Genomic DNA, 26,241 nt, shown 5'->3' with positions numbered 1-26,241 from the left:
GTAAAGTGGCTTTTTAAATGTTAGCACTTTGTTGCTGCCTCTGTCCGTTTGTGTGGCCCCTCTATTGATCGTGGCAGCTCGCTGGCTCAGCTTAGCTTTTTGGAAGGCTATTCTGAGCTGTTTTGCCCTCATTAAACTAGTTTGCTGAATAATCAGATAGATGCAGCTTGTACAAGGTGACATGTTTAGTTTAGTTAGAAAAGGATTGAAACATTTGTCCTGCTCATGACCGTCTGGTGGCAGGCCAAATACTGCAAAAATATTTTTGCTTTCATTTTCTGGCACACATGTTGTTGTCTTCGAAATATGCTTAAGATATGCAATGTACTCAAATGACACATGTGTTTTTTTCTAGAATAGTGGCTTATTTCTAGGGTCATAAAACAGTAGCTGACTTATACTGATAATGGCTAAAGATCTAAGCATTTAAATATTATTTGCTATATTGTATACATTGAGTTTTAACCGGGTCAGCTTGAGGGTGTGAATGTGGGGATACTTATAGAGGACAACTGCAACCATCCCAGTTGGAAAATGTTGTTCCAAACACCAAACATGCTGGCTGGTGTTTGGTTTCCCGTTTCCCAGCCTGACCCGACCTGAGTCCTAAAGCTGTCCTTCCATTTCTCTCCTGCAGCGGGTCAGGTGGTGAAGCAGATGAACCAGCGTTTGAATGTGGGCTTCACTGAGGCTGAGGTCCTCCACGTCTTCTGTGACACCTGCGAGGCCGTGGCCCGTCTGCATCAGTGCAAGACGCCCGTCATCCACAGAGACCTCAAGGTGAGGAGAGCGTTACTCTTCCCCCTCTCCATCCTTCTTCTCCTTCTCTTTGTCCCATCATTAAAACACTTTAATCTGCTGGTTAGATGCAGCTAATGAATTTTAAATTGATTTCATGATCAATATTTTGTGAAATATTAGTAAAATGCATCACAATCAGAATTTCCTACAAGCCAAAGTAACATCTTTTAGAGGCTATTTTTGTCAGACCAACAGCTGAAAAAGATTTTTAGACAGATATTAACAGAAAACAATCACCAAATTATTTTAGAAGCTGCTGCCAGATAATTTGTGGAATTTCTGCTTCATAAATGACTTAAATCATTCATATCTCTCAACAAATGTTCTGTCAAGTGACGTTAAATCGACTAAGTGTTTAGGCCCTAACCCTAACCCTCAACAAAAGTTGTCAGTAATCACAACTCCTTAAAATTTCCCCGAGGCAAAAAACTAAACTGCAACACGATGGTAATTTGTTGTCCATGTTCGTCTGGTAGGGCTATTTCGATGCTACATTCACTGTACTTAACACACAGTGGATCGGAAACGTCTTGAAAAAGCAAAAGCATAGTATTCCTGGTAGCAGGATCAGAATCGGTAAAAGAATATCTGGGGAGTAACCACGAGCGGTAAAAGTGAAGTCTGTCGGCTACAAACTTTGTCAACAGAAACAGAAGAAAAAAAAAGATCTCTCAATATTTCTGTAGATGTCAACAAAATCAAAAGGAGGAACTTGTGGTTTGCCACTTGAACAGTTATTTATTAAATCTAATGTCAGATGATGTTTATAAACTGAAGTAAATCTGCTCGGTCAGCAGAAGAAAGAGCACTTTGGTTTCACTTCACTGCTCGTTGTAACTCCCCAGCTTCCTCTTCAGCCCCTCGCTTCCTTTGCCAGCTTGCGGTGTTATTTCCCCTCCTTACTCTCGTCCTACACCCCCCCCCCTTTTTTGTTGCTCATCCCACCTCCCTTTCCCATTTCTCCTGCACCAAACTTACTCTTTGTACAGGCCACAATAGCTGGTCCATCTTGAAATTCCTCACTAACTTTCAGCTAACTTGATTTGTGGAATAGATTTTCGAGCCAGATTCCCCCTCATTCTGCTGTTTCTTGGAGGCCGGTGGTAATTTCCCACCCTAGTTGAATTCTCCTCAGTGGGCCGCTGTACTCTGTCCAGTTGGACAAGCCTCTAAACAGTGCGGTCCCTTCAGCTTCACAGGCCTGTGCTCTGTTCGCTGTCTGTATCTATCTGTTCAGCCTACATGGCTTGCATAACACTGAGGGACACAAAAGACCACGGAGGCCCAGTCACGCATTGCCAGGGGAAGTGAGAGTGCAGAAAGAAAAACCTTAACCCCGCGCTGTCAACAGTATTGAGACACTGTTGCTTTCATTCGCTCAGTTTTCCCTTGAAATATTTTCAAGGGAAATATTCCACAGCTCCTACTGGCTTTCCATTTTCAGATGTTCACTTCTCACATTTGACATCTTATGCCCTAGTTGCACTTTCAGTCATTCTCATTTTCTTTCTGTTGTGTCCTCTTTCTTTGCTACTCCTGCCTTCATTATGTTCTAGCATTCAATCAATCATTCCTCATACCATTCTTTGCTGTTTTATGTCGTTACTCTGCTGTGGTCCTTTTTTAAAAAGTATTATTTAAAAACCGAGGCCTGACACTCCAAAAAGAAACACATCTGAAACATCTGTCTTCAGACGGACTTGTTATTGAAATGTGCCTTCTGTGTACCAGCCCAGAGAGCAGCTATGATGACTCATGTGGCAGAATAACTGTAACAAGCGACTTTATCCCCACATTTTCGAGGACATTCAGAAAAACAATGACTTAGATGAGAGTCCATGTGTTGACAGTGAGATGTTTAGTGCGGAGGTGAAAAGTGAACAGTCTCTCACAGAAGATATATGATAGTTGGTTTGTTCCTTCATCTGTCTGCACAGCTGATGGGATTTTGATGGAATGATGCGTCTCAATCACAACCACAGTCTAGCTTTTGTTAAATGATACAGGATGCAGATTGTCCGTAGAGAAGGAGCTGCTTATTGTCAGACCAGTTCTACACATGAACAACTTAGAAGAAATGTATATTAAAACAACTAAATAGCAGCAGCCTATGAAATTTCCTTTTTTCTTTGTTTTCTGTGTTTCTTAAAATGTACATTAAACATTTAAGGACTTAATGACTCGAAGCAGGTTTAACATGTAAAATATGAAACTACAAACACAGCTATATGAAAGCAGAAATCATAATTGTAACACTTTCAAAATGACAGAAGCGATTACTATCCCTTCTCATAGGGTGCACACACGAACATGTTTGCATCTTCAGTTGTAATCTTCGGCTGCTGTCATTTGCCTTTCCTGTGGGTGTTGCGGGTTGGGCATCAGCCAGTCAAGACCAAGTTACATTCAACTGCATCTCTCACTGCATATACTGTCTATACTCTAGTGTTGCGTTTTCATTCGTGACTTTCCTCGTGTTTTTCTGTTCATTAAAACGTCTAAAACATCTGTGTTCCTTTTTTACCAGGTTGAAAACATCCTGCTGAACGACCAGGGAAATTATGTGCTGTGTGACTTTGGCAGTTCCACTCACAAGATTTTGCTGCCGCATAAAGATGGAGTGACTGCTGTGGAGGATGAGATTAAGAAGTATGTGGTTTCATCAGTGAAAGACATGTTCTACATGCCATTCAACAAAGGAATGTGGTAAAAGCGTAATATATACTTGCCACTTCTATGTTCTGGCTGCTGCAATAACGGTTGTTATACTTGTCAAAGTGGTGGGTAATGTCATGTATAACCATTGCTTAGACAGACCAGCATGTAATGTGTCTTTTGCACCACAGGAACTCTGCGGGAAACCCAGGACTGTTAAAAACATTCATGAAGAAAACTTGCATTTCGAACGCAGGAACATTTGTAGTTTCCATTTCATGCCCTCCAAAAAGTCCCTGCTCCTCATGAAGGAAGAGTTTGCACTACTGCATGTCACTGACTAGACTCACAAGATTGTTACAACGTGGATCGGAGGATGGAAACTTCTTATAATGTAATTGCCGGTTTAACAGAGTTATGAAGCAAACTTCCCAACCAGTCCAAAAGAAAATAGAGTGAGTCAACAAGAGAGGCTGTAATGAGGGAGGCCGAGCAATTTAGAGAAATGAAATCTGTATTATCTAATTGTTTTAATGCAGCTAATTTCATAAGTGTCTCCTTTTCCCCCACATCTATGCAAACATCACTGTCACAGAGACAATGAACAACACGATAACATTGCATCGTAATTGGTCTAATTTCCCTCATCTTCGTGGTTCTTCAGATGTAGTTTCTCGTTTAGCTCCTGGGTCTCCTCAGGTCCCGGGACGACGAGGTCAAAAAAAAGCCTTTAACTGGTAGATTTATTTTGGGGGAAAGGTATTGTTGACTTTATCCTAACAGGGTAATCTTATGATGCTGGACACCCAAGGCCAACAAATCCGCCTGCACACTTTACTCAAATCTGGCACGTGGCCAGATTGCTGTCAAATACAGGGTTACACTCGGCCTGCTGCAACTCAAGGTCTGTTTATTTGTGTCCACTAAGCAAATGAGTGAGCTTGCAGGGTACACTTGGAGCAGATCAGAATTGTTCCCCAAACATAGAGCTGTACTAGCATAACTCCATGCAAGTAAACCAAACGCATACTGTAAACAATCCCCGGTCGTTGATTCGTTGCAGATGATGGTATTTTGTGAGGCGGTGAATGTTGCGCTCCTGTGTGGTCACAACCCCTACACTTTGCGGTTGAAGTGTTTGTTTTCTGTGTCAAATCACAGCAGTCCATTCTGCCTGTTAACTTTCCCACATTTATAGCTGCAATAAAGTGCAATGTGTGGTGCTTATCAGCAGTATATGACCGTGTGTAAACTCTTTCTTCATGACACTAGTGATACAGAAACCATCAGTCCTCTGAACTGTGGTGACTCAGACACTCGTTGCATTTTTTTTCAACCCAGCTGGGCTTTTTCCAAACACAGCCAGCTGTTTTGATTATTATCAGAATGAGTCAGATTTAGTCTGTGTAGCTCTGAAAGGAGAACTCGACTTCTTCTGCTGTAAGATTCTGGTCTTTTTTTCTGTCAGTAAACGGAGGCGCACACGTGTCATCGAAGAAAAGTGTGATCAGCTGTGGTGCAAGAAATACTCTTTACTTAAGTAAAAGTAGCAAAACCAAAATGTAAAAACTCCTCTATTACACAGGCAAAAAAAACAATGTAGACTTATAATAATCCCTCCTAATCATCGCTTAATGAGCCACTTTAAGTGCGTGGCGGTGTCTGTTCCTGCAGAGACCCGGCCATCTAACTGTAGTTTCACTTTTCTTTTCTTTTTTGCTGTGGATTGGGACGTTTCTGGGCGTCGACCCCATGAAAACGTAGCTTCGTACGTACTGTATTTATGTAGTACCTAATACTATGCGTAAGTACAGTACTTAAGTAAATGTTGTAATTCTTTCCCACTGACTACTTCCTGTTGTATCTCACAGGTACACAACCCTTTCATATCGGGCGCCGGAGATGATTAACTTGTATGCAGGGAAAGCCATCACGACTAAGGCTGATATATGGGTAAGGGCCGTGTGTGTGTGTGTGTGTGTGTGTGTGTGTGTGTGTGTGTGTGTGTGTGTGTGTGTGTGTGTGTGTGTGTGTGTGTGTGCAGTGTGGCAGTGTGGCACCCTGCAGGGCTGGTTTGTCCTGGCAGTGTCCTGTGCGTCACTCTGCCCCGACAGGTTTCTCCTCTCTCGCTCTCTCTTTTTTTTTTTTTTTTACACATTTCCCTCTCTGCACTCTTACATTTCCCTCCGTTTGAGATAATGAGGCACAGTTGAGGACCTCGATAAGCTCCTGTGTGAAATGGGCCTTGGCTGTTTTTGAAGGTGTGAGGTAGAGAGGCAGGAACAAAGGCTTGGACAGCAGCCATTTCTGGGAGCGGTGTAAATTGATGAACCCAGGGAGGTAAAATGGCCAGCCTATAAAGATATAGCTGTTGATGAGACACTTTATGCATATAAAACAGGAGCACTATGCTTGGCCTTTTTGACTTCATTAGATAGATATGAGAGCTAAATTAATAAGAGGGAGAGAGATAGGAAACAACAGCTAAGGTAAGGACGCAGCCGTGGTACAAGGAGCGCCCGCTCTACCAAGTGTGTGTGTGTGTGTACAAGCATCTCTAAATATATGAGCATAATGTATGTAAACCAGTGCAGCTTAAAATACTGATGAAACTACTCAACCAAAAACAGAAAATATCTTCCTTTCAAAAAACAAACACAAGAAAATTCTAGCAAAGCTGTTTCACTGAAGGGGCTCTTCCTCTTTCCCAATGTTTTTGTACTAAAAACGCTGTTAGCCTGGAGAGGATGCTGTGAAATTTACTTTCTGATATTATCATAACAGGATCTGGATTTATCGGTCAATCCCTGTTTTATTTAAAATAAGAAAAGCGGATTGATATCTAGTGCTCTACATTACAGCCCTTCATTACACCATCTGTGTACACCAGCAAAAATTCATTCATACAAATATGTGAAATAACCTTTAATATGACGTTTCATATGAAATGTATATATATATATATATATATATATATATATATATATATATATATATATATATATATATATATATTTTAAAGAACAGCATTTGTAGCTGCTGTAAAATGACCTACTCGATGAGAATAATTTTTCAGTACTTGCATAGCCCAACAAAAACATTATTTTTGTGAAACTAACGTTGCCCTCTTACGTCATAGCCAGCGCAAAATTGATACGACACAGCAGATAAACGCTGGCCACTCATCAAGGCGAATGTTGACCGACGCCAATGTTTGGCCGATAAATCGTTGCATCCTTAAGTACAATAACTAACGCGTTCATATCTGTGTTGATACATTTTCTACCTGCCAGCCACTGAATCCAGTCTTTTTATATCAACATGCACCTGTGACTGTGGCTAAATGCACCAGTCTGCTGTAAAAGGTATTTATGAGATGAATAGACTGAAGTTTAAAACAGGCCTCTGGTTTCAGGAACTACTGTAGGACGTACAACACAAACACCATCTTCCTGTAGACTACCCCCTGCATTCTCACTTCCTGTTCTATCTTTAGCCACGTGTTTGAATCTCTGCTGTTTTCTACGTCGTGTCTCACACATATGTTGTATGCATTCATCCATGCATTTTGGGGGGTTGTTATAGGATGTGCTGCCTCACTCAGATTAAGGAGTTTAGTATCAGACGGGATTAGGAACTGTGAAGAATATCCGTCTTCAGAAAGAGCGCTTAAAGGAAAAACATTCCCTAAACACTGTAGCTAATTCCAAAGTCTCTTTCATCTCCAACTGCATCAACAAAAAGATGCTCGAGCTAAATATAGTGCAAGCTGAACGTATGATTTGGGAGCAGAGCACTGTTGCATGCGGATCTGTTTGGACAGCCATATTGCCACGGGAGCAGGCGCTGTATTTTAAAAGTAGTGACATAAGGAACATTAATTCTCTGCTAAGCAGTCCTCTGCAGCTCAGTGGGTAGAGAACAGCAGCATCATCATCATGAGGCTTTACTTCCCGCTGGGATGGACTGTCCTTTACCATGTTGTTGATGTTACGTGGTAGTAAAAGTCTGTCTTTCATGTGTTGTTCTTGTATCAGGGATATCTCCTTTAGCCTTGTAAAAAGCACAGATAGTAACACAACACTAACCAGCTAGTTCCTTCTTGTAGCTCATAATATAGACTTATATCTTCTTGTGGTACTCTTGATGCATTTTCTTTATTACACTAATTCAGAAACAGTTGTTCAGTAGTTTCTCTATTTCAGTGTAAATCTGCTAAATATTCACATTTTAGGCTTTATTTTCATTAAGTTCTTTTTGTAGCTCTGTTGTGTTGAGACAATTAAGATGTAATACGTTTGAAGTAAAAACATTTTTTTTTTTTTTAAAGGGGCGGGAAAAGGGTTTTACATTTTGAAAGGAAGGTAATAGGAAAAAGAGTGTGGTGCAATACTGTACGGTGCCAAAACTAAGGTATTGTGTTGGCACAGGCAAGTAAAATGTCAAGCGACACACAGCCCTAAATGTTTCTGGGTTCAGGTGTTCAAGACTGTTTGTTTGTTTTCTCCACAGGCTCTTGGATGCTTGTTGTACAAGCTGTGCTTCTTCACACTTCCATTTGGGGAGAGTCAAGTTGCCATATGTGACGGAACCTTTATCGTTCCAGATAACTCCAAATTCTCCTTCAAGTTGCACTGTTTGACCAGTAAGTTTGTGATTTAACGTGCATTAATGATGCAGAATGTGTATACTAATGATTTTAGATTTGATAACCTCAGAATCACTTCCTATCAATATTCAGCCAATCACTGTTAGGCTTTTTTTATGTCAAAGTATAGTTACTAATACAATTACACAGAAGTTTAGGATTGTGTCACTCATAAATCTTGTTTTATTCCTGACTACTTTGACTGTTCCCTTTCTGCTGTGTTCACCACAGACACTGACTTTAGTGTTGTTGTTCTGCACTTGCGCAGCCTGTTTGAACCAGTCATTGACATTAAGTCATGGCAGCCTTGTTTAGTTCAAGTTATTCCACTTCTCTAAATGCATTCTGCTGTGGATCTTTTTCAAATGAATTGACCAACAGCTCCACCAAGTGGCCAAAGCGAGAAGATGCACATTACATCAGCCAGCGACGCTGTATTAAACCACCTCTCTGTCTTTTCCAGGATATATGCTCGAACCAGACCCGGAGAAGAGACCAGACATTTACCAAGTGTCCTACTTTGCCTTCAATTTAGCTGGAAAAGACTGTCCCGTGCCAAATCTCTTTGTAAGTCACCGCAATGAAGCAATTGGTGTGGCTTTAGCATTTGCAGTCATTTGCTTATTAAACATAATTCTCCTTCCCCTTTTGCAGAGCTCTCCCATCCCTACGTCGCTGCCAGAGCCTCTAACTGCTAGTGAGGTCGCTGCTATGAAAAGCATGACGAAAGCCAGGTACCGCTTACTCATGGTTTTCTCATTTTAGTTTTCTTAGGATATACAAACAGGACAGTGGTACTGATGGATAAATGGAATCATAAAAAACTGCTCTTTGAAGTTTGATGATTTGCATTTAGTCTGTGTCTTTAAAGAATAATTTGTATCTTCAGTGTAATGAAAAAGTATATCTGGGCGGAACAACACTTTAGACATCAGAACAGCAACGACAACTTTTGACTCCATTTTCCCAGGATAACAGACGACGTGGGGCCGACAGAAACATCAATCGCTCCCAGACAGAGGCCAAAAGCGGCAAACAGTAACGTCCTGCCACTCGCCAACACTGTCACCCCTGTGAAGATGACCGCGCCTTCAGCACCCGTCAGCAACGGCCAGAAAGGTTTGTGAGATTAATATTAAATATGATGTAGAAGTTTCCATCATCTTGAAGGTATGTTCTTATCTCAATAATAAAAACAAAGATAAATGATGCCCATCAACGCCAAGTATTCTCCCTTCATTACAATAGCTGTGGTATTGAACTCACAGCCTCCTGCTGTTGTATTTGGAAGCTGTACCACTAGACCATCACCACCCTCAAACATTACAATGTGCCAGAGGCTACCACATTTGGGCATTTACGGCCAAAGGTTTTACATTATACCCATAAATACTTTTCAAACGGTACTTTCCAGTAAAAAAATAAAAACTTAAATATTAAAAATCGAATTTATCATAGATTTGTCTTTTTAAGTTTAATCCCTTGTACATCCATACTGGATCGACAGTGCACACGCTTGAATGCAGATGTGATGTTTGCAGCGTTTATGCTTTGCGTGTTTTCAAGCTGAGTTTGCTACTGAAAATCCAAAGCATTCAAGATTTCACCAACTCTTATGCCTGTTGGACTGTACTCTGCCACATCTTAGCTTTAAGTATTTAGCAGTCTTTCAGTTATACACATTACTTGTGCTGGCTGCTGTGATCGATGCAGTGTTGTAATAAATAAGAAATCCATCAATCTATACCTGTCCACTCAGCTCCCACCCCTGGCTCTGGGCAGCCTTCGGTGCAGCCCCAGCCCAGCAGTCAGCAGCACCGAGTCCTGCAGCAGCTACAGCCTGGTGACCTGCGTCTACAGCAGCTTCAACAACAACAACAACAACATCACCACCACCAACAACAACAACAACAAGCAGTGCAGCAACAACATGCAAATGCTCAGCAACTCCAATACCTCCAGGTACATCCGCCACACTGACGAACTACACATCTCAACTGCTTTTCTGGACTGTCACAAAGAGGAGTTGTTCTCAATCCCTTTACTCCTCCCCTCAGTACCAACAGGCTGTGCAGCAGTCCCTCCAGCTTCAGCAGCATCAGCAGCATCAGCAGCAGCAGCAGGCCTTCCAGCTTCAGCAGCAGCAACAGCAGGCCCTCCTCCTCCAGCAGCAGCAGCAGCAGCAGCAGATGATGATGCAGCCGATGTACCAGCAGCAGATTGCTCAGGCTCAGGCTCAGGCCCAGGCTCAGTACGCAGCCATGGTGAGTTTGTCAGAGGTCCGAACTTTGCAACAAAGCTGCCAAAGGCTTGAATTTAATTAGCTATCTCCTCTGAACTTGAATTAGCTTTTGTTCGCATTCAGGCCCATTGAAGCATCCGAGGATGCTTCTTACTTTAAAATGATGACAGAATTTCCAAACAGAATATTTAATCCAAAACGGCGATAAATAGTTTGAGCAAATGGCAGTAAAACACATGGAGACGCAGCATGAAATAACACAGAGCTGACTATTTCATTTAAAGTCAGAATGGCCTAAAATGTCTCTCTCTGTTCCAAACACTGGCAGCCAGTCCTCTTTAGTGGAGTCGCTTCACGTCTGTGCCAAGCAGCATTGGAAGCAGACGCTCAAACTTCATACTGACTCTGTCCAAATATTCCGAAAACTAGTATTTACGCAGCTACTGAATCAAACACACAAACACAGGTCCTCCAAATGCGCTCTGTTAGGGCGGAGCAATCTTTAGTCCGTTTCCCACCGAACACGTACCATCTGTTTTATTTCGGAGGCAATCTGGTCGGAGCGAAGCCACGAGGGGATCGAACAGCGGGTGAAATCGAGCAGTTTTCTCCGCGTTGCATCCTGACATATGAAGCGGTTCACAGGCAGGGGAAGAGAGCACATCAGAAAATTACTGTTCTTATTCCCAAGACACCTGCTAAATGTTCAAAAGCCGCGTCTGCCCTCTGATCTTAGACCTGCTCCTTATTGTGATGAGGAAGCTTTGCGAAGTGAGGCACATTTCTAATCTGGTGTAATGACAACAGATCAACTTTATTTGTGCAGCACTTTAAAAGCGCAACAGCAGTGTGTGCACAAGTGCTTTACAAATATGGTTTGTTAAGAACAAATTAAAATAGGAGGAAGAGGACGAAGCAACATTAACAAGATTAAGATTTAAAGAAACAGGAACCTGGTTTAATGAATTCACATAAATATTCAAATATCTGCAGTGTGCTGCAAATCTGAGCTCAAGTCCCTGAACATTGTTGCTAGATGCTTCTCTAAGTTGAAAGGGTTCTTGTGGCTGCAGATCTTTGAAAATAAGAAAGATGTGTGTAATGTGTGTTTCTCTTATGGAGAAAGAGACTCTTTGAAGAAGTCAGATCCAGATTCATCAGGGGAACGGAGAAAGTGGAACATTTAGGAGCTAGCTACGAGTCCAATGTTTCCCAAGGAGCTGGCGTGGAGCAAACCACGGCTAAAAGGAGAGAGGGAATGAACTGAGTGCTCCAATGAATGCTAATCTTGCTCTGCGTCTGAAGGATGTTTAAATATGTGACTAACCGTTAACATGTTATCCATAACAGCTGACAGTATGTTCATACTTGTTATGGAGATTTTCTTCCCCCATCAATGAAATCAATGAAAGAAGCTTTAATTCAATTAAATTCCATTTAGAGCTGCAACCATTAGTTGATCGACGGAAAAATAATGGCCACCTCTTTTGATAATCGACCTATTGTTACGATCACTTTTCATGCAGAAATGTCATCATATTAAAGTAAATATCTTGTGTTTTGACAAAATAAGACATTTAAAGACATCATTGGACTTTGAGAAACTGGGATGGACATTTTAATTATTTTCTGACAAACTATAGACCAAACGATTAATGACAAAAAGAGTCTGCAGATTGATCGATAATGAAAACAATCGTTAGTTGCTGCCCTTATTCAATTCAAAACACACACATTTGCAGAGGCACTTATAGCGCTACAGTAACACAATATAAGAAAAAACCATATGATAGTGTAATACGTGAATATAAACTAAAGCTACACATAGTATGATAATCATACGAGATGATAATATGAGTGCAATTTAAAATGGTCAGCCAGTGTTCAAGGCAATCCTTATGTCATTTGAAAAGTATTAATTTGTTCAGTGACGACGTGATGTTTGACTTTCATTCCTTCATCCCTCCCCTCCACTGTGTCCCCAGCTTTCCAAATCCAGAACTGGTTTCTAACAACATTTAATCATCGTGTTGCCGTCATTGTGCGCCATGAAATCAAAGGTCCGTCCCTCATTCCCTTCCCCCTCTTCTCCCTCTCTTCCTTCCCTTACAGCTGCACCAGTACCAACAGGCTTTTGTCCACCAGCAGCAGCAGCAGCAGCAGCAGCAGCAGCAACAACAGCATCATCATCATCATCAACATCAACAGGAGCAGCAGCAGCAGCGGCGTCATCAACAGGAGCTACTGCTGCATCAGCTGCAGCATCAGCAGCTGCAGCATCATCAGCATCAGCAGCTGCAGCATCAGCTGCAGCTGCAGCAGGAGCAGCAAGAGCAGGAGCAGCATCAGCAGGAGCAGCATCATCACCCGGCTCAGCAGCCTCTCTCCTACATGTCCTCCCCTCTTGAGTTCCAGATCCCGCTGGGCTCCTATAGCTCGACCACTCCCACTGCTGGAGCCGGAGCTGGGCAGATGGGGGGACCATCACCTGTCGATCCCTCATACTCTAACCCAGGGTAATGTTTAAAAAGACAATTAAAAGACACTTATTGTAAGTCGCTTTGGACAAAACAGGGCCACTATTGCCAGTAACTCAGTATAGAATTAGTTCATTTTTCAAAATTCAAATCTTCCTTTAAGAGCCCAGTGACCCCACTCATACACTATCGTTCTTTTTCCACAATACATTATTATTTTACTTTTCCCAAATTGCAGTTTACTTTCTTGCCAAAAGATCAAATGAATACATTAACTGAGACCAGTGGGAGCGTAAATAAACATTTCTGCCTGTATACTCACAGTATGTGTTTGAGATTCTCAGTTGAGAGTTCTCCCTTGAACTTTTTGGTTTTAGGTTTTTATTTTACAGCCTCATCATCTTATTACATCATTGTATAGAAAATGGGGAGAGTCCTACCCATAGCAGGTTGTCTGTGCTGTCTCCACAGTAGGAACGCTCTCCTGGCTTCAGATGGGACCACGCCCCCCTCTCAGAACAGTGCCGTCACTAAACCCCCCGACATGTCGCGCTGGAACCCTTTCGTAGAAGACAACTTCTCCAAGTTGACCGAAGAGGAGCTGATCGACCGGGAGTTTGACATGCTCCGAGCAAGCAAGTGACCCTTTGGATGTTATCGTGTTTGTTCTGTTATTCATAGCAGCGTAGAATATCGTAATTGACCAATCAGATCAGAGTATTTAACATTAACAAGCCATTTGGGAAAAAGCCTTTCGATCGCTTAACGCTTTTTGTTTAGTTTATATTGTCATGACTGAGTTTGTCTGATTCAATAGAATGAGCAAATCATCCTGTGACGACCACGACTGACTCAGTCTTAATGTTTGTTACAACTTCCTGGTAGAAAACCCCTGTGCCACGTAAATACAATTAAACGGTGCTGAGAATGAATGTTTTCTTTTGTTCATGATGTTATTCAAATGAACGGCCACCGTGTCTAGTTGGAAGTGATTGTTGTTGTGAACGCGTTGTCACGGTGATTGGGTCTTTAAGATACAGCAAATGTTATTAACGGTTTCAATTGTCTAAAGGGAAAATAAATCCTAACCGGATGGTCTACACGTGGCTTTTGTTCATGTATTCAGAGCTCCATGTGGTTTAAACACTGGCCTGTGTGTCGCAGCTGTAGATGATCTAAGTCTCCCCTCTGTGACCTTCTGCACGCAGACAAGCCAATGGAGGGAACAGCCAGTGTGGAAAAGGAGCGCGCGCAGCCTGCTGCCTCCACCGCCAACACCCTGCAACCAGAGGATCTGTTCGGCTCAGTCCCGTTCGTGGCCAGTGCAGGCAAGTCTTAGAGGAGTCTCTACAGAGAGGACCCAACACTGTGGAGCCACCTAAACCCCCCCCCCCCCCCTCTCCCTCTGCCCTGTCCTGCTCTTCTGTTCCCACCTGACCTCCAGTCAGGAGCCCCTATGCCACACAGACCCCACAGTGGGGCATTTAAAAGCCAATGATGAGTCAGATATTTGTTTTGTTTCCCACTGTCGGTCGGCAGATAAGTTCTTCAGTTTAAAACGTAAAGAAAAAGTGAGTCGAGGCTCTACTGTGAATACATTAGGAGGAACAGCAGATGCGTCAGTGAAGTGGTGACAGCACTTTCTTAATTCACTGCAATCAGCTGCTGCCTCTTTTAATACTGGGCTCGGTGGCCATCATTTCTAACTGCCCTGCTGTAACAAACCTTTATGCAAATCAGCTGGAAGAAGTGTTTGGGTCTCCTCTGTAACTGACTGGGTGAAGCACTAACGCTGCCAGAGTTTGGGGTTACACCCCCCCGTCTAGATCAAAAGGCTGGTGCAAGGTACTAACACTTAGGTCTCTCACTATGAAGTCTACACTCGTGGTGAGGGGCTTTGCATAAGACTAGATATTTTTTTTTTTAAGTGCATAAAAAAAACTTCCAACTCACTGTGTCCTGGAAGAACACGGCTGATCACATTGCTGTAGTGACATCGGCACTAAAGTATCGGTGCAAACGTGACACATGGCTGGTACTAACTAGGGCTGAGTGATGTCAAAAGTGCACAGTAATGAAAAAGATTTTACATGGGCAATCTAATTAACAAACAGCTTTGAACACATTTCATGCATCACAGACAAACTGCTGGTGATTTCTTATGGGTTTGTGATATTTGAGAACAGAACGTGTCGGAGCAACTAGCTGCATGTTTATGTCCCGACCCGAGTCAGACGGAGAAGTAACCAAGCCCGACAGGCGTTCTGTTTTTATTTATGTCCAACACGACCCCGAGCCCGACGCAGTGTTACAGGGGTGCGTTCAGAGCACCACACTCTAGGAGCTCTGTGTGAGGAGCAGCTGAAGTCACAGAAAGTAGGCATAGGTCTGTCATTTTAATTTATTTTAACACTATATTTTCACTAAAAAGAACTTGAAGCACCATGTCGAGTAGGCCAGACCTGACCATCGTTTGTAAATAACCCGGGGTATCCACATATGACATGACTGTTACCGAGCTCAGTGGCATCTCACAGGAACCGTGTCAAACCCACCCACCCCTCCCTTTTTTTTTTTTTGGGCTTGTTTAGTAGATTTTAAGTCGTTTTATTGTAAGACCTTATTTATTCTGTAAAAAACCCCATCACTCAGCCCTGGTACTAATAAACTCCATTGGAGGGAAAAGGACAACACTTGAACTTCCAAAGGTGTGGCTCTCTGCCGTTTGTTTACATTTAAACACCATCGACCCTCTTCGGCCATTGAAACTGCAAAGATTCCTCACAAATTGCTAAATGTGTGTTGTTTTTTTTAATTGTTGGGAAGAAGCCTCAAGTGTTCTCGTGTGGACCGTGCACTCCTCTGTGGAGGCTGACGTTCACATCCACTCTAGTACAACCTGATTAGTTGTGGTTTGGCTTAACTAACCAGTCAGACTGCAGGAGGTTGAACACAGATCATAGCCTTCGTATAACAATGTGAATATCACCGTGTTCTACATATTACGTTGGTGGCAGCAATAAGCTTTTGTGCCTCTGTACTCTTCCTTAAATGTGAATTGGTTTTGATAGGCAGTTTAGAAACGCTGTTTGTAACTCGGACTATATTTACTGATAAACGGCGTCAACACTAAAACACGTAGATATTCTCCAGAGGGAAGTGAGAGGAGATAATTTTTCTTTCTTCTACAATAAATCCATCTCTTGTGTCCTTAAACATGCAGGCTTCATGCAAATCCAGTGGCTACAGTTTAGAGTAGAATAAGACAAGATAATGATGCAATATAACCCTCTAAGCACTTGAATGTAGGTGTGGAAATATTTTATCGTCTTCACTTGTTACTTAATGAATATGAAATTCCATCTGAGTTCAAATTGGAAAACCAAAAAAAAAAAAGATACCAAAACAGATTGAAGGGACTTTTGTACTGAACTTAAATACCAGAAAGGTCAAATGAACCCACGTTGCTGGGACCAGGTGTGATTCCTACAGGCTGTGGGGGGGGGGGGGGGGGGAAATGTACATTTTTGATCAGCCTATTAGCTTCCTGTGTTTGTGCCATCGCAGTGTGTCAGTTGGTTATTTAGGTTGCAGGTGATTCTTTTAAAACCCTCGTGCCAACACACCGCCGGCATCTAGCATTCAGATTTTATGTTCTGTGTCTTTGTGTCACATGACCAGTCCGAATACGACATGACAGAGTGCGCTGGCTGATGTGAGAGTTAGTGCCATTAAAACAACAATAACACAGTGGCAGCACCACAGCCATAAACATATTCTAAGAACTCTCCAAATCAATCCAGCACTACGGCCAAAGTTTATGTTTTGTTGTGTAATATGAGAGACGCAGATGATAACCTTTCTCTGAAGCTTCTTTCATAACGTTGACATTCTGATTTATAAATCAACATTCAAATGCTGCACAGCTTGTTTCTGTCGTGCATGCGTGTTTTCTTTGTTTTAAAGCCTGTAATTCTTCAGTTACAGATCAAGATCAGGCGACTCTTTTATATTATTAGTATTATTCTATGTGTGTAGAATTATATTCCAGTGGTGGCTGCGTAGCATTGTTTCAATCGTTTCATCCAAACATTTTTAATAACGGCAGAGCCTTGTCAGTCCTAAAGCCATCATTTATTGAGAGGTGTAATAAAAATGTACAATATGTTTTTATCTGATGAAATATTCTGCTACAATCCATATTTGTCGGTGTTTAGCCGGTCGAAACCGTTTCACTGCGGTGGAACTGTTTTCTCGCCCCTGTATTAACAGGGCAGTCTCGCAGCACCCTACATTTAAATTGTACAACTACAATAACAAAGTCTTTTTTCCCATTGCTTTGGTTGATGACGGCCTTCTTTATTTTATTTTTTCAAAGTTTCTATTTAGTTTTTAGAATAAATCTTTGAATGTAAAACACAAAAACATTCGGTACGATTCAGCAGACTCATCAAAGCTTTAAACTTGATATTATACAATGTGACAGACGGGTCCAAGATGTGATCAGACCCGTCTCACAGTGAGACTATAATGAACCTGCAAGATGGCCGTCACTGCATCATGTCGTATGACAGGAGTCGCTGGTGGTGTGACTGCACATTTTAATTCTACTTTTATTAAGCATCATCCTCCTTTTTAGAAGTCTTACGGGTTTCTTTTATAGTGGAAGTCTTCTGGTTCCCACTTCTAAATACAAAGTGCCTTTTGTGTGGCATTTTTAATGAACCTCACCAACAATGCTGACGGAGCTTTCTCCCACGGGGATTACAAAAGAATGAAATGTTCATAAACCCAGTTGGCAGGTAATTGAAACGTATCCGGCACCGGTGAGTGTAATGGTTAAACCCTGGAAGTTACTCTGTGAGGAGGATGATTAACGTAGATCTGCTCAATATAATCACCAACTGACACAACGTTGTACTGAAGCGTGTTGTTCTTCTCTCATGCTGAACACGACTGGCTGATGGCACATTCAGTGGTGTAAATGTAAATTGTTGTTCTGTGCTGATGATATCCGGCAATGGTGAACTGTTTTTTATTTTTATTTTTGAATCCATACAACCCTAAAGGGCTGTATGTGTGTGTTAATGCTCACTGTGCTGCTGTTCCGCATTAGAGCAGCAAGTGAGAAAGTGACCCATCTTTGTCATCATGCACATTTTTGTACAGAATATATTAACTGGTCAAATATAATTCATGTGTTTAGCTGAAGGTAAGTTTGGAGAACTGTTACTGTTCCCCTTCATGTTTCTGCTCATGTCTCTGCTTGTATTGGGCCTTTTGTGGAAGAAACCTTCACTTCACGTTTTATTTCATTTGCTTTTGTTCCTTTTCATTTTTCATTCAGTAAGACAGCCGTACTCCGAAACATCTTGTTCATGTGTATTTGGTGGATGGATCTTTAGTGTCCAAATGAAAAGTGAAAGGGACGAGCGGAGCCATTAACTGCACTTTAATTTATGTTTTTAAAGTGTGGAATATTATCCCAACATGTGTGGGGGGGGAACAAGCAAACATAGACGTTGAATATGTTGTTATATATTGTTTACATTTGCAAGTTTTCTGTGCTTTTTATCCTCTCTGTCTCGGGGTCTGGTTTCCCCCTTTCTTAGCATTTTGTGTCCAGCTTTACATCCTGCTAGAGGCCCCAGAACACATCACTAAAATGTTGGGAACTTTCTATTTCATCCTCATTAGAAGTGTTCGAAAAAAAAAAAAAAAAAGTCTTCAGTTTTAGTTCTACTGGATATCAGCAGCTCCTGGTAACTCTCCTGCAGAAAGAATCCCACCTATAGATCAATAAGTTGTCTTATACATATCTTGTTGTCCTGTATCATACTGTGAGTGTGAATGTATTTCTTTATAGAATGTTACTGATAAATAAAAACAACATTCAAATCAATAAACACTTTGGTTCCTTCTTTATAGCTCTTTAAGGTATCGGAAGGTTTAGAGTCTCTCCACCACTACACCATGTGCAAGATGTTGGTAACATGGCTGTCTTTGTTTAAGCTCTGTGAGGAGGGCAAAGGCCAAAACAAATGTTAATGCACAATATGTCGACTGTGTGTCCTGGAAAAAGCAGGTGTGTGTGAAACATTAAAACGCAGCCCTGATGGTGTGAAACAAGTCCAGTGTGGTAAACTTCACTTTTCATACATGTTTGAAAAAGGACCCAGTTACAGGTTTCATGACCTTATTTTGAATTATCTAAATTTCTCATGTTGACCTGCATGTGTACACGTCGTTCTGTCTGCAGCTGCATCATTAGGAACTCAATCAGTGAAAGAAGTCAGCAGCTGTTTGTAAAACTAAAATTAAAAACAGCCTTTAAATGTATATTAAAAAAAAAAAAAAAAAAGGATTGAAGCAAATGACATAAATAACTGACACTCATTTTGAAATTGAATTGCTGTTATAATAATATATAATTAACCAGCAGATTTTTGATTAAATACAGAGCACCTCACTATACAATAAGATGCCTACAATATGCTTAAAAATAAATCCTCTGAACTGTCGTGACATGAGGATATAATTGAAATATTTCTCTTCTAATGAATTTGCTTTGCCTGTTGATATTTTAATCTTGTAATTCAAGCCTGAACAGCCGGACTCAATTTGTAAAAACTAACTGCCACTTTACATGTACAGTTTGACCTTCCATTCGTTAGTCTCTAAAACACAAATCCTCCTCTGTCCAAGTAACACAAAATTAACATTGAAATTAAATTCACCTGTGTTACAATAAAGTCATATAAATGAGATGTGTGTGTGTTCCAGAGCAGAAGCAGCTTTTTGTGCTGTACTGTACAAAGTATGTGTTATTTATTTTATTAAATGTAGCTGAGTTCCAGCCACAATGGCGTCTAATCAGGGACACGACTAATGATCTTTTTTTTGATAAATAGATTTTTTTAAATCTGACCATCAGACTAACACTTCAGGTATTTAATGATACGATTTTAAGATGATTGGACACAAAAGAGAGAAATAACAGCACATGTAACGTTTGAGAAGCTGATAGAGGGACGTTCAGCATTTTCTGCCTGATTTAAAGGCTTCAACAATTTCAAAATCTGTTAAATGTCTGCTATTAAAGAACTCATTTCAGCTCTATTCATCATTTTATCCCTCAGTCGGAGCGTTGTCCTCCAGTATTTTAAGGAAGCCATGTAATATTATTATTATATTAGCAGTCGTTTGTTTCCAGTAACATCTTTGTTCAGTCACTCCGGCCTGTAAATGTCGTCGTCTCTGCGGCTTCATCAAATCAATCTAAGTTCAGTGGTCGTTGTAGCGCGAGGGGAGACTTCTCTAAGCTCCTGCCGTCAGACATCTCCAACACATTTTATCTCTGGCATGTTTTGTTATTTGTATCTTTACCAGATCAGATGCAGCGTGTAATCCTGCAGCTTTCCATCAACAGAACATCGACGAAACAAATCAGCCTCGTGATTAAAGACGTTTCTATCGTCTCACTCTGAGAGGTGAAAGTGATTACAAGTTCTAATCTGGGAGCAGTCGGGCGGAGCGGACAGATGCAGAGCACCTCGTGTTTCCTGCATTATGTTTTATTACTTTTTTCTCTTTTATTGCCTCTTTGTTTCATTTATCAACAACAAAGCTTTTTGGCCAATCTGTCATCACTTCCTGCCAGTTTTGGATGCTTTAAGACGCGGAGAGGTTTCCATTCTCATGTTCACAGCAGGGAGTCCTTTCTCTGCTTTCTAATATAGAGTTTACACTGATGGGCAATAATAAATTGGCTCATTGTGTATAGCACCATTTATTTTCAATATAATTGGAGACTATCCACTCGTCTCGACTAATTAGGCTAATGTCTAAATTGTCATTATGCAAAAGCTCTTGGACATAAATTTACACACAAGGCAAAAAAAATGTCCAGCAAATGCCAAATATGTGTAAAGAAATGTAGAAATGAGGAGTAGTACTTGCAGAACAAAGCTCTATTTAGTTTTAACTCTGAAGGAAGTGACTGACAGCTTGAATTTTTTCACCAAGAGATTTAAATCTAAAAGCAATTTTGTGCATCTTGAAAAGCCGGGCGTCTCGTTTCTTCTGCCTGTAAGCCTGCTCGTCTTACTGCAGGGTCAGGGTAGAGTCGGAGCAGCTTTTAGACCATATTGAGTTTTGAGATTTCTCCTTCGCTGCTCCTTCTGCTTCAATATTGGACAAACTGTTGGGATTTGTATTTGTGGACAACCAAACCTAAAGCAAGTAATCCTGATTTCAGTAATGCCACATATTACAGAGGTCAACGAAGCCATGTGGCGTTCTTAGGAAATGAAAATGTGTACATCTGGCATCAAGATTCTCCTTCTGTCACTCATTTTGTTATTTAAACATTTTACATTTGAAAATATCCCGAAGGGTCTGAGGTTAAAACTTAAAATGCACATTTAAGAGAATATAAAAAAAAAAACCAAGAAGACTGGTAACATCTTTAACTCTTGCATTTGTGTCTTGTTTCTGCAGATGAGATAAACTCTGAGCAGACCGATGAGGAAGTTAGTGTTCCCGCCCTCATCTCAACCCCAGCAGAGGATCTGCAGCCAGTGGCGGCCAAGGAGCACAAACCGGCCAAAAAGAGCAACTGCATACCAGGGGAAGAGTCCGACAGTGACTTCGAATCCGACCCTCCTTCGTCAAAGAGCAGTGAGGACGAAGAGCCGGAGGAGGAAGAAGGCCTGAACAGTGAACACGGTGAAGACAATGAGCCGGAGACTTTGGGACAGAGGCCTCTGCTGATGGACTCTGAAGAAGAGGGAGAGGAGGATGAAGACATGCACAGCTCTGACTCGGACTACGACCCCAGCAGGGTCAGGAGCCGCTCAAAGAAAGCTCTGGCCGGTAAAGCAGCTGCGGCCTCCGTCAGTTCTGCCATGTCTCTGATCACCAACCCCGAGTCTCCCAGCGGAGCGGCAGCTTCTCCCTCTGAGGACTCTGAGGACTCTGTGGACTCTGTGGATGTTTTTGGTGCTGTTCCCTTTCTCGGAGGAACCTCGCCAGTCGGGCCCTCAAAGAACTTGGATATTTTTGCCAAAGCGCCTTTCCGGCAAGTAAGCCAGGAGCAGCTAACTAGGGACGAGTTTGATGTTTTTACCAAAGCGCCATTCAACCGTAACCTCTCCAAATCGGGCAAGAGCGGCCAAACGCCACCCACTTCCCCTGAGGCCATTGACATTTTCGGCTTCTCTCCCTTCGAGCCGGGCCCCACCACACCGCCTCCGACCACCTCTAGAAGCGCAGAAGATATCTTCCAGTCGTCTTTTGAGGAGTCGGCCAGCCCTCAGCAGCAGAGGCTGAAGCAGCGCAGCCTCCAGAAGCTGTCGTCCCGCCAGAGAAAAAACAAGCAGGAGGCCACAGCAGGCGGCAGCATGGGCAAACGGCATCACAGTACGCCGACCGGAGGCCGCAAAAGCAACAAGCCAACTTACCGCACACCTGAGCGAGTCCGCAGACACAAGAAGGTTGGCCGCAGAGACTCGCAGAGCAGCAACGAGTTTCTCAACACCTCTGACTCTAAAGAGAACATCAGTGTTGATATAACCATGGCTGAGGGGAAAGACAAAGGAGCTTCTCTGACGGTAGACGAGGCCATTTTGGACCCTTTCGGAGCCAAGCCTTTCCAACCTCAGGACGGCAGCCGGCACGGCCAGTATCAGGGACTCGCCGACAGCAATAGCGACATTGGCACAGCCAATGGCAAGTCCTGGACGGACTCCCTTCACGGTGCTCTTGAAGACAGCAGCATGGATGACTTCGGGGCGGTGCCCTTCACAGAAATGGTCGTCCACAGTGGCCCTCAGGAGCAGCCGCCCTCACAGCCGCTGGACCTCGACCCGTTCGGAGCTGCACCTTTTCCCACGAAGCAGTGACTTTTCCCTCTCTGCCAGTTGCTGTTAAATAACGCCTGAGCTTTTTTCTTTGGCTTGGGAGCATCTTCAAATCAATCATGAAATGACAAGCTAACAAATGCTTTTTTTCTTCTTTTTTTTAAGGAACATTTTAATACATCTCTGTTCGAGTGATGTTTCCACATATCTTTCAGCTGTACCTGTTTGCTGAGAAGCCTTTTATGCTGCATCTTAACGCTTGTAAAGACGTTTGAAGCGGAACGGAAAACCCACTCGGAAGACGCACTGTGATTACAAGCTTATTAACGTTTGACTCACTGCAAAAAGCTCTTTATGCCTTCTAAACTACCAATATCATTTTGTTTAGCACCACAAAGCCTTACCTGAGCTGGGCTCTGCCTTGCTGCACTGTACCTCGGAAACCACGACAGTCAGCCCACGTTGGCCTCTCGTGTCTGTGGAATTGTTCGGGAGTGACCTTAACCACTTTGTTTTATCCTTATTAGATCTTTCTCTATGCATAATTTCACCGTAGTCTTTACGATTTGTGTTGCGTTACACTTTGATCACTTCAAGGGATTGCATTTTAGTGTACTTCCTTAAAAAGTTGTCAATTGGGTCAGGTTTAAATTTCGACTCTTAACTGTTTTCTTTTTTTCCTAGAGGTGAGTACAGTTAGTTTTCTATTTTTATTAAGTTAACTCAACACATTGTTAGAAATACAAAGCCACATTAGATCATTAGTCTTTGGACCCCTTTAAAAACTTAAACTGTACCGCCATTTCCTCAGCAATGCTTCTAACTGCTGTTAGGTGCTGTAACATGTTCTCAATAATTTATGCTGAAGAATAAATGGGAAGTGTACGATCAGTTAAAGGTGAAGCCCGGCAGAACTCTATACATGCTGTTATTGTTAACAAATCCAAGGCAAAGACCAAAACCAACAAAGTGTGAGTCTGTCTCTCAATACTTTGACTTCCTGTCTGTGGCTCTCAGACACAATCTCATTGGTTCCAACTGAAGACGTAAATCTTTAAAGGAATAGTTTGACGTTTTGTGAAATATGCTTATTCAGTTTCTTGCTGAGAGATAATTCAGAAGACTATATATTTATAGATATGACAGCGGTATCAGTCAGGAGACCAGTAGCTTAGCTTAGCATAAAGACTGGAAACGGGTGGAAATAACACGGCTCTATCCAACTGTTCCAAAATCTGCCAACCAACACCTGTAAACTGTAAAGCACAGCGTATCAGTGAACAATTTGTGGGTTTTTAATATTTTTATACAGGAAGTTATCTAAGAGACTATTTCTTGGCCAGGGTTACTGCCAGAAAGGTGCTGATAGGTAGATGTTGTGAGTGTGTTATCAATCTTCTCATCTAACAAGAATGTTTTTCCCCCAAAATGTCAAACTATTGGTCATAAAGATATATATTTTTATTTTTTACAGACTATGTTCAGCTGCAGATTAATACACATTTGGTGCTTGAGCGAGTATTTGTGGACTGTTTGCAGAATTGAGTTCCTAAGATTTCCTTTGTCGATTAGTCATGTGATTAGTCATGTGATTAGTGATTAGTCATGTGATTAGTCATGTGATTAGTCATGTTTTAGGATGTTTTCATGGTGAATGATTCATTTGCAAGAAACCTTTTAAGCACATCTCTGGAAAACAAAAAGATTTAAAGTGGAGCTTTTGCATGATTCTTAATGGAGAAACTGTTATACAGATCTGTCAATTAAATCAACAAAATCGTGTTAGACGAGGACAGAGTCCAAAAAAACTAGAAAGAGGAATAAGGTATGAGGCCTTGTCTACAAATGTAATACTTGTTCCGACCAGTTTTTTTTTTTTCCATGTTGACTAACAACACGTAATACCATCAGTGTTTTTCTTTCTACTGAAGAATGAAGAATTGGCGTATTCATAAAGGGAATCAAACCTGTGATGTGTAATCAGGTCGCTTGCGGTCATGGATCTACTTTTCGGCGCTGAATTCTTCCATTAACTAGTTCTGTGTGTTACATCGACTGCCTTAAACTCTGCATTTACCTTCACACCCACTGGCACGCTTGTTTGAACCTGCAGGCTGCTGTGTTTCACCAGCGGAACCATTTGATACAACAACTTTCCATCTTTTCTTTTTTTCACAAGGATAACCCTGATATTGTATTTATCATGCTATACGCTGTTTGATGCAATAAAAAGAAAAAGAGTCATCTCAGTGCGGCTTCAGGTGGATGCTGTAAAGAAGAATTTTAACAAAGCAGTTTTAAACCAGCACATGGTTCATTTTATTTAGAGTCAGGTTCAGCAGTTTCATATGAAAAGTCCAGATACAAAATCTCTGCTGCTACAAAACGAGTTTTAGACACACAGCTGAGAGAAACCATTACAGACAGCACAGAGCAGGTTCATAATGAATAATTTAAATACAGAACACCACCAGAGAGCATTTGCCTCGGTCTAAAACCTAAAAACATTAAATATCACACGAAACAATTGACTTTCATTCCAAAATGAGAACGCTACCATTTAACTGAACACCTATTGTAATTAAATGACAAACAGAAATGCATTAAGACTCGTGCTTACAAAGCCGTATCATTTGAGATCATTTTAACGTTCATGTTTGAAATACAGATTGCGGTTAAGATGACTTCTATCCAACATGGATGCTTTGCATGTTGGAATGAAGCCGTTGAAACACAAAGCAACATTGCACGTCACCCTAAATGAGCCAGAGAAAAGATCATGGCGTCTGTTTGACGACAGAGTGCCCATCACTGCAGGTAAACTCAGTTCAGGCAGAAGAAGCACTTTTCCAAAACAAAGACTGACAGAACTATTGTAACGATGAAATAAATGGTCTGAATGTACAGTGAAGTTGCAAAATGAAGTGCGATGCATGTGGATACAGATTTTCTAAATTCTAAATCAGTGCTTGAATCTTTAAATGAAAAACTGCCAACTCAACAGAAATTACAATAACTTAATACAATCTATTGATTTTCTGTTAGTATACAATGGAAGTACATGTAGAAAGAGGGTGTAGTGCGGGTGGGATAGAGTTTCAACTGATGTGTAGACACGACTTCAGTAGGAAGTCTCTACTTATCAGCTGTGTATATGTATCTGTCAGTGTGAGAGAAATGAATGCACTTCTTGTACACTGCTAACGTCATTTCTAGTATAGACAGTTAGTTTTTCATGATTTGTCCCCTTTAACTAACTGTGCACGTGTGGTCACTTTTTTGTGGTCTGCCTCGGTCAGAAAACAGGGATTCAACAAGCCATTTAGATTTGTGTCACATGCAGGCTCATTAGAATACACTGACCCACGTCTGAGTATCCAAAGCAGACTGGGCTTTTTCAGGAGGGGGGTCTTAAGTGTCACAGACAGAGGGGTCTACAGGTAGAGGCAGACAGTAGGAACATATTAAATAAAGAACCAGGGATTCTGCAGTCTTTAGTAAACTGGACTTAAACACTATAAGAAAACATTCCAGCAGTGAACACTAACACATCCTGTG

The 26,241-nt window shown here is 41.6% G+C and overlaps 1 protein-coding gene across 2 annotated transcripts in view; it reads left to right on the top strand.

Moving 5' to 3' along the window:
• Positions 1-23,574, top strand: part of bmp2k (BMP2 inducible kinase) — a 45,519-nt gene extending 21,945 nt beyond the window's left edge. Inside the window, exons 4-16 of one of the 2 annotated variants that reach the window (XM_029438803.1) lie at positions 638-780; positions 3,329-3,450; positions 5,328-5,409; positions 7,969-8,101; positions 8,568-8,671; positions 8,759-8,838; positions 9,075-9,223; positions 9,864-10,066; positions 10,162-10,368; positions 12,459-12,862; positions 13,298-13,458; positions 14,032-14,151; positions 21,323-23,574. In XM_029438803.1, the coding sequence (XP_029294663.1) occupies positions 638-780; positions 3,329-3,450; positions 5,328-5,409; positions 7,969-8,101; positions 8,568-8,671; positions 8,759-8,838; positions 9,075-9,223; positions 9,864-10,066; positions 10,162-10,368; positions 12,459-12,862; positions 13,298-13,458; positions 14,032-14,151; positions 21,323-22,725 (3,311 nt within the window). In that variant the 3' untranslated portion in view covers positions 22,726-23,574. Of the gene's footprint in view, positions 1-637; positions 781-3,328; positions 3,451-5,327; positions 5,410-7,968; positions 8,102-8,567; positions 8,672-8,758; positions 8,839-9,074; positions 9,224-9,863; positions 10,067-10,161; positions 10,369-12,458; positions 12,863-13,294; positions 13,459-14,031; positions 14,152-21,322 lie in introns of both variants that reach the window. The other variant, XM_029438802.1, reaches the window with a different exon arrangement.
• The last annotated feature ends 2,667 nt before the right edge of the window (positions 23,575-26,241 follow it).

The sequence above is a fragment of the Cottoperca gobio genome, chromosome 9 (genome assembly GCF_900634415.1).
Source record: "Cottoperca gobio chromosome 9, fCotGob3.1, whole genome shotgun sequence".
Lineage (NCBI taxonomy): Eukaryota > Metazoa > Chordata > Actinopteri > Perciformes > Bovichtidae > Cottoperca > Cottoperca gobio.
This window is presented reverse-complemented; position numbering and strand designations above follow the sequence as displayed.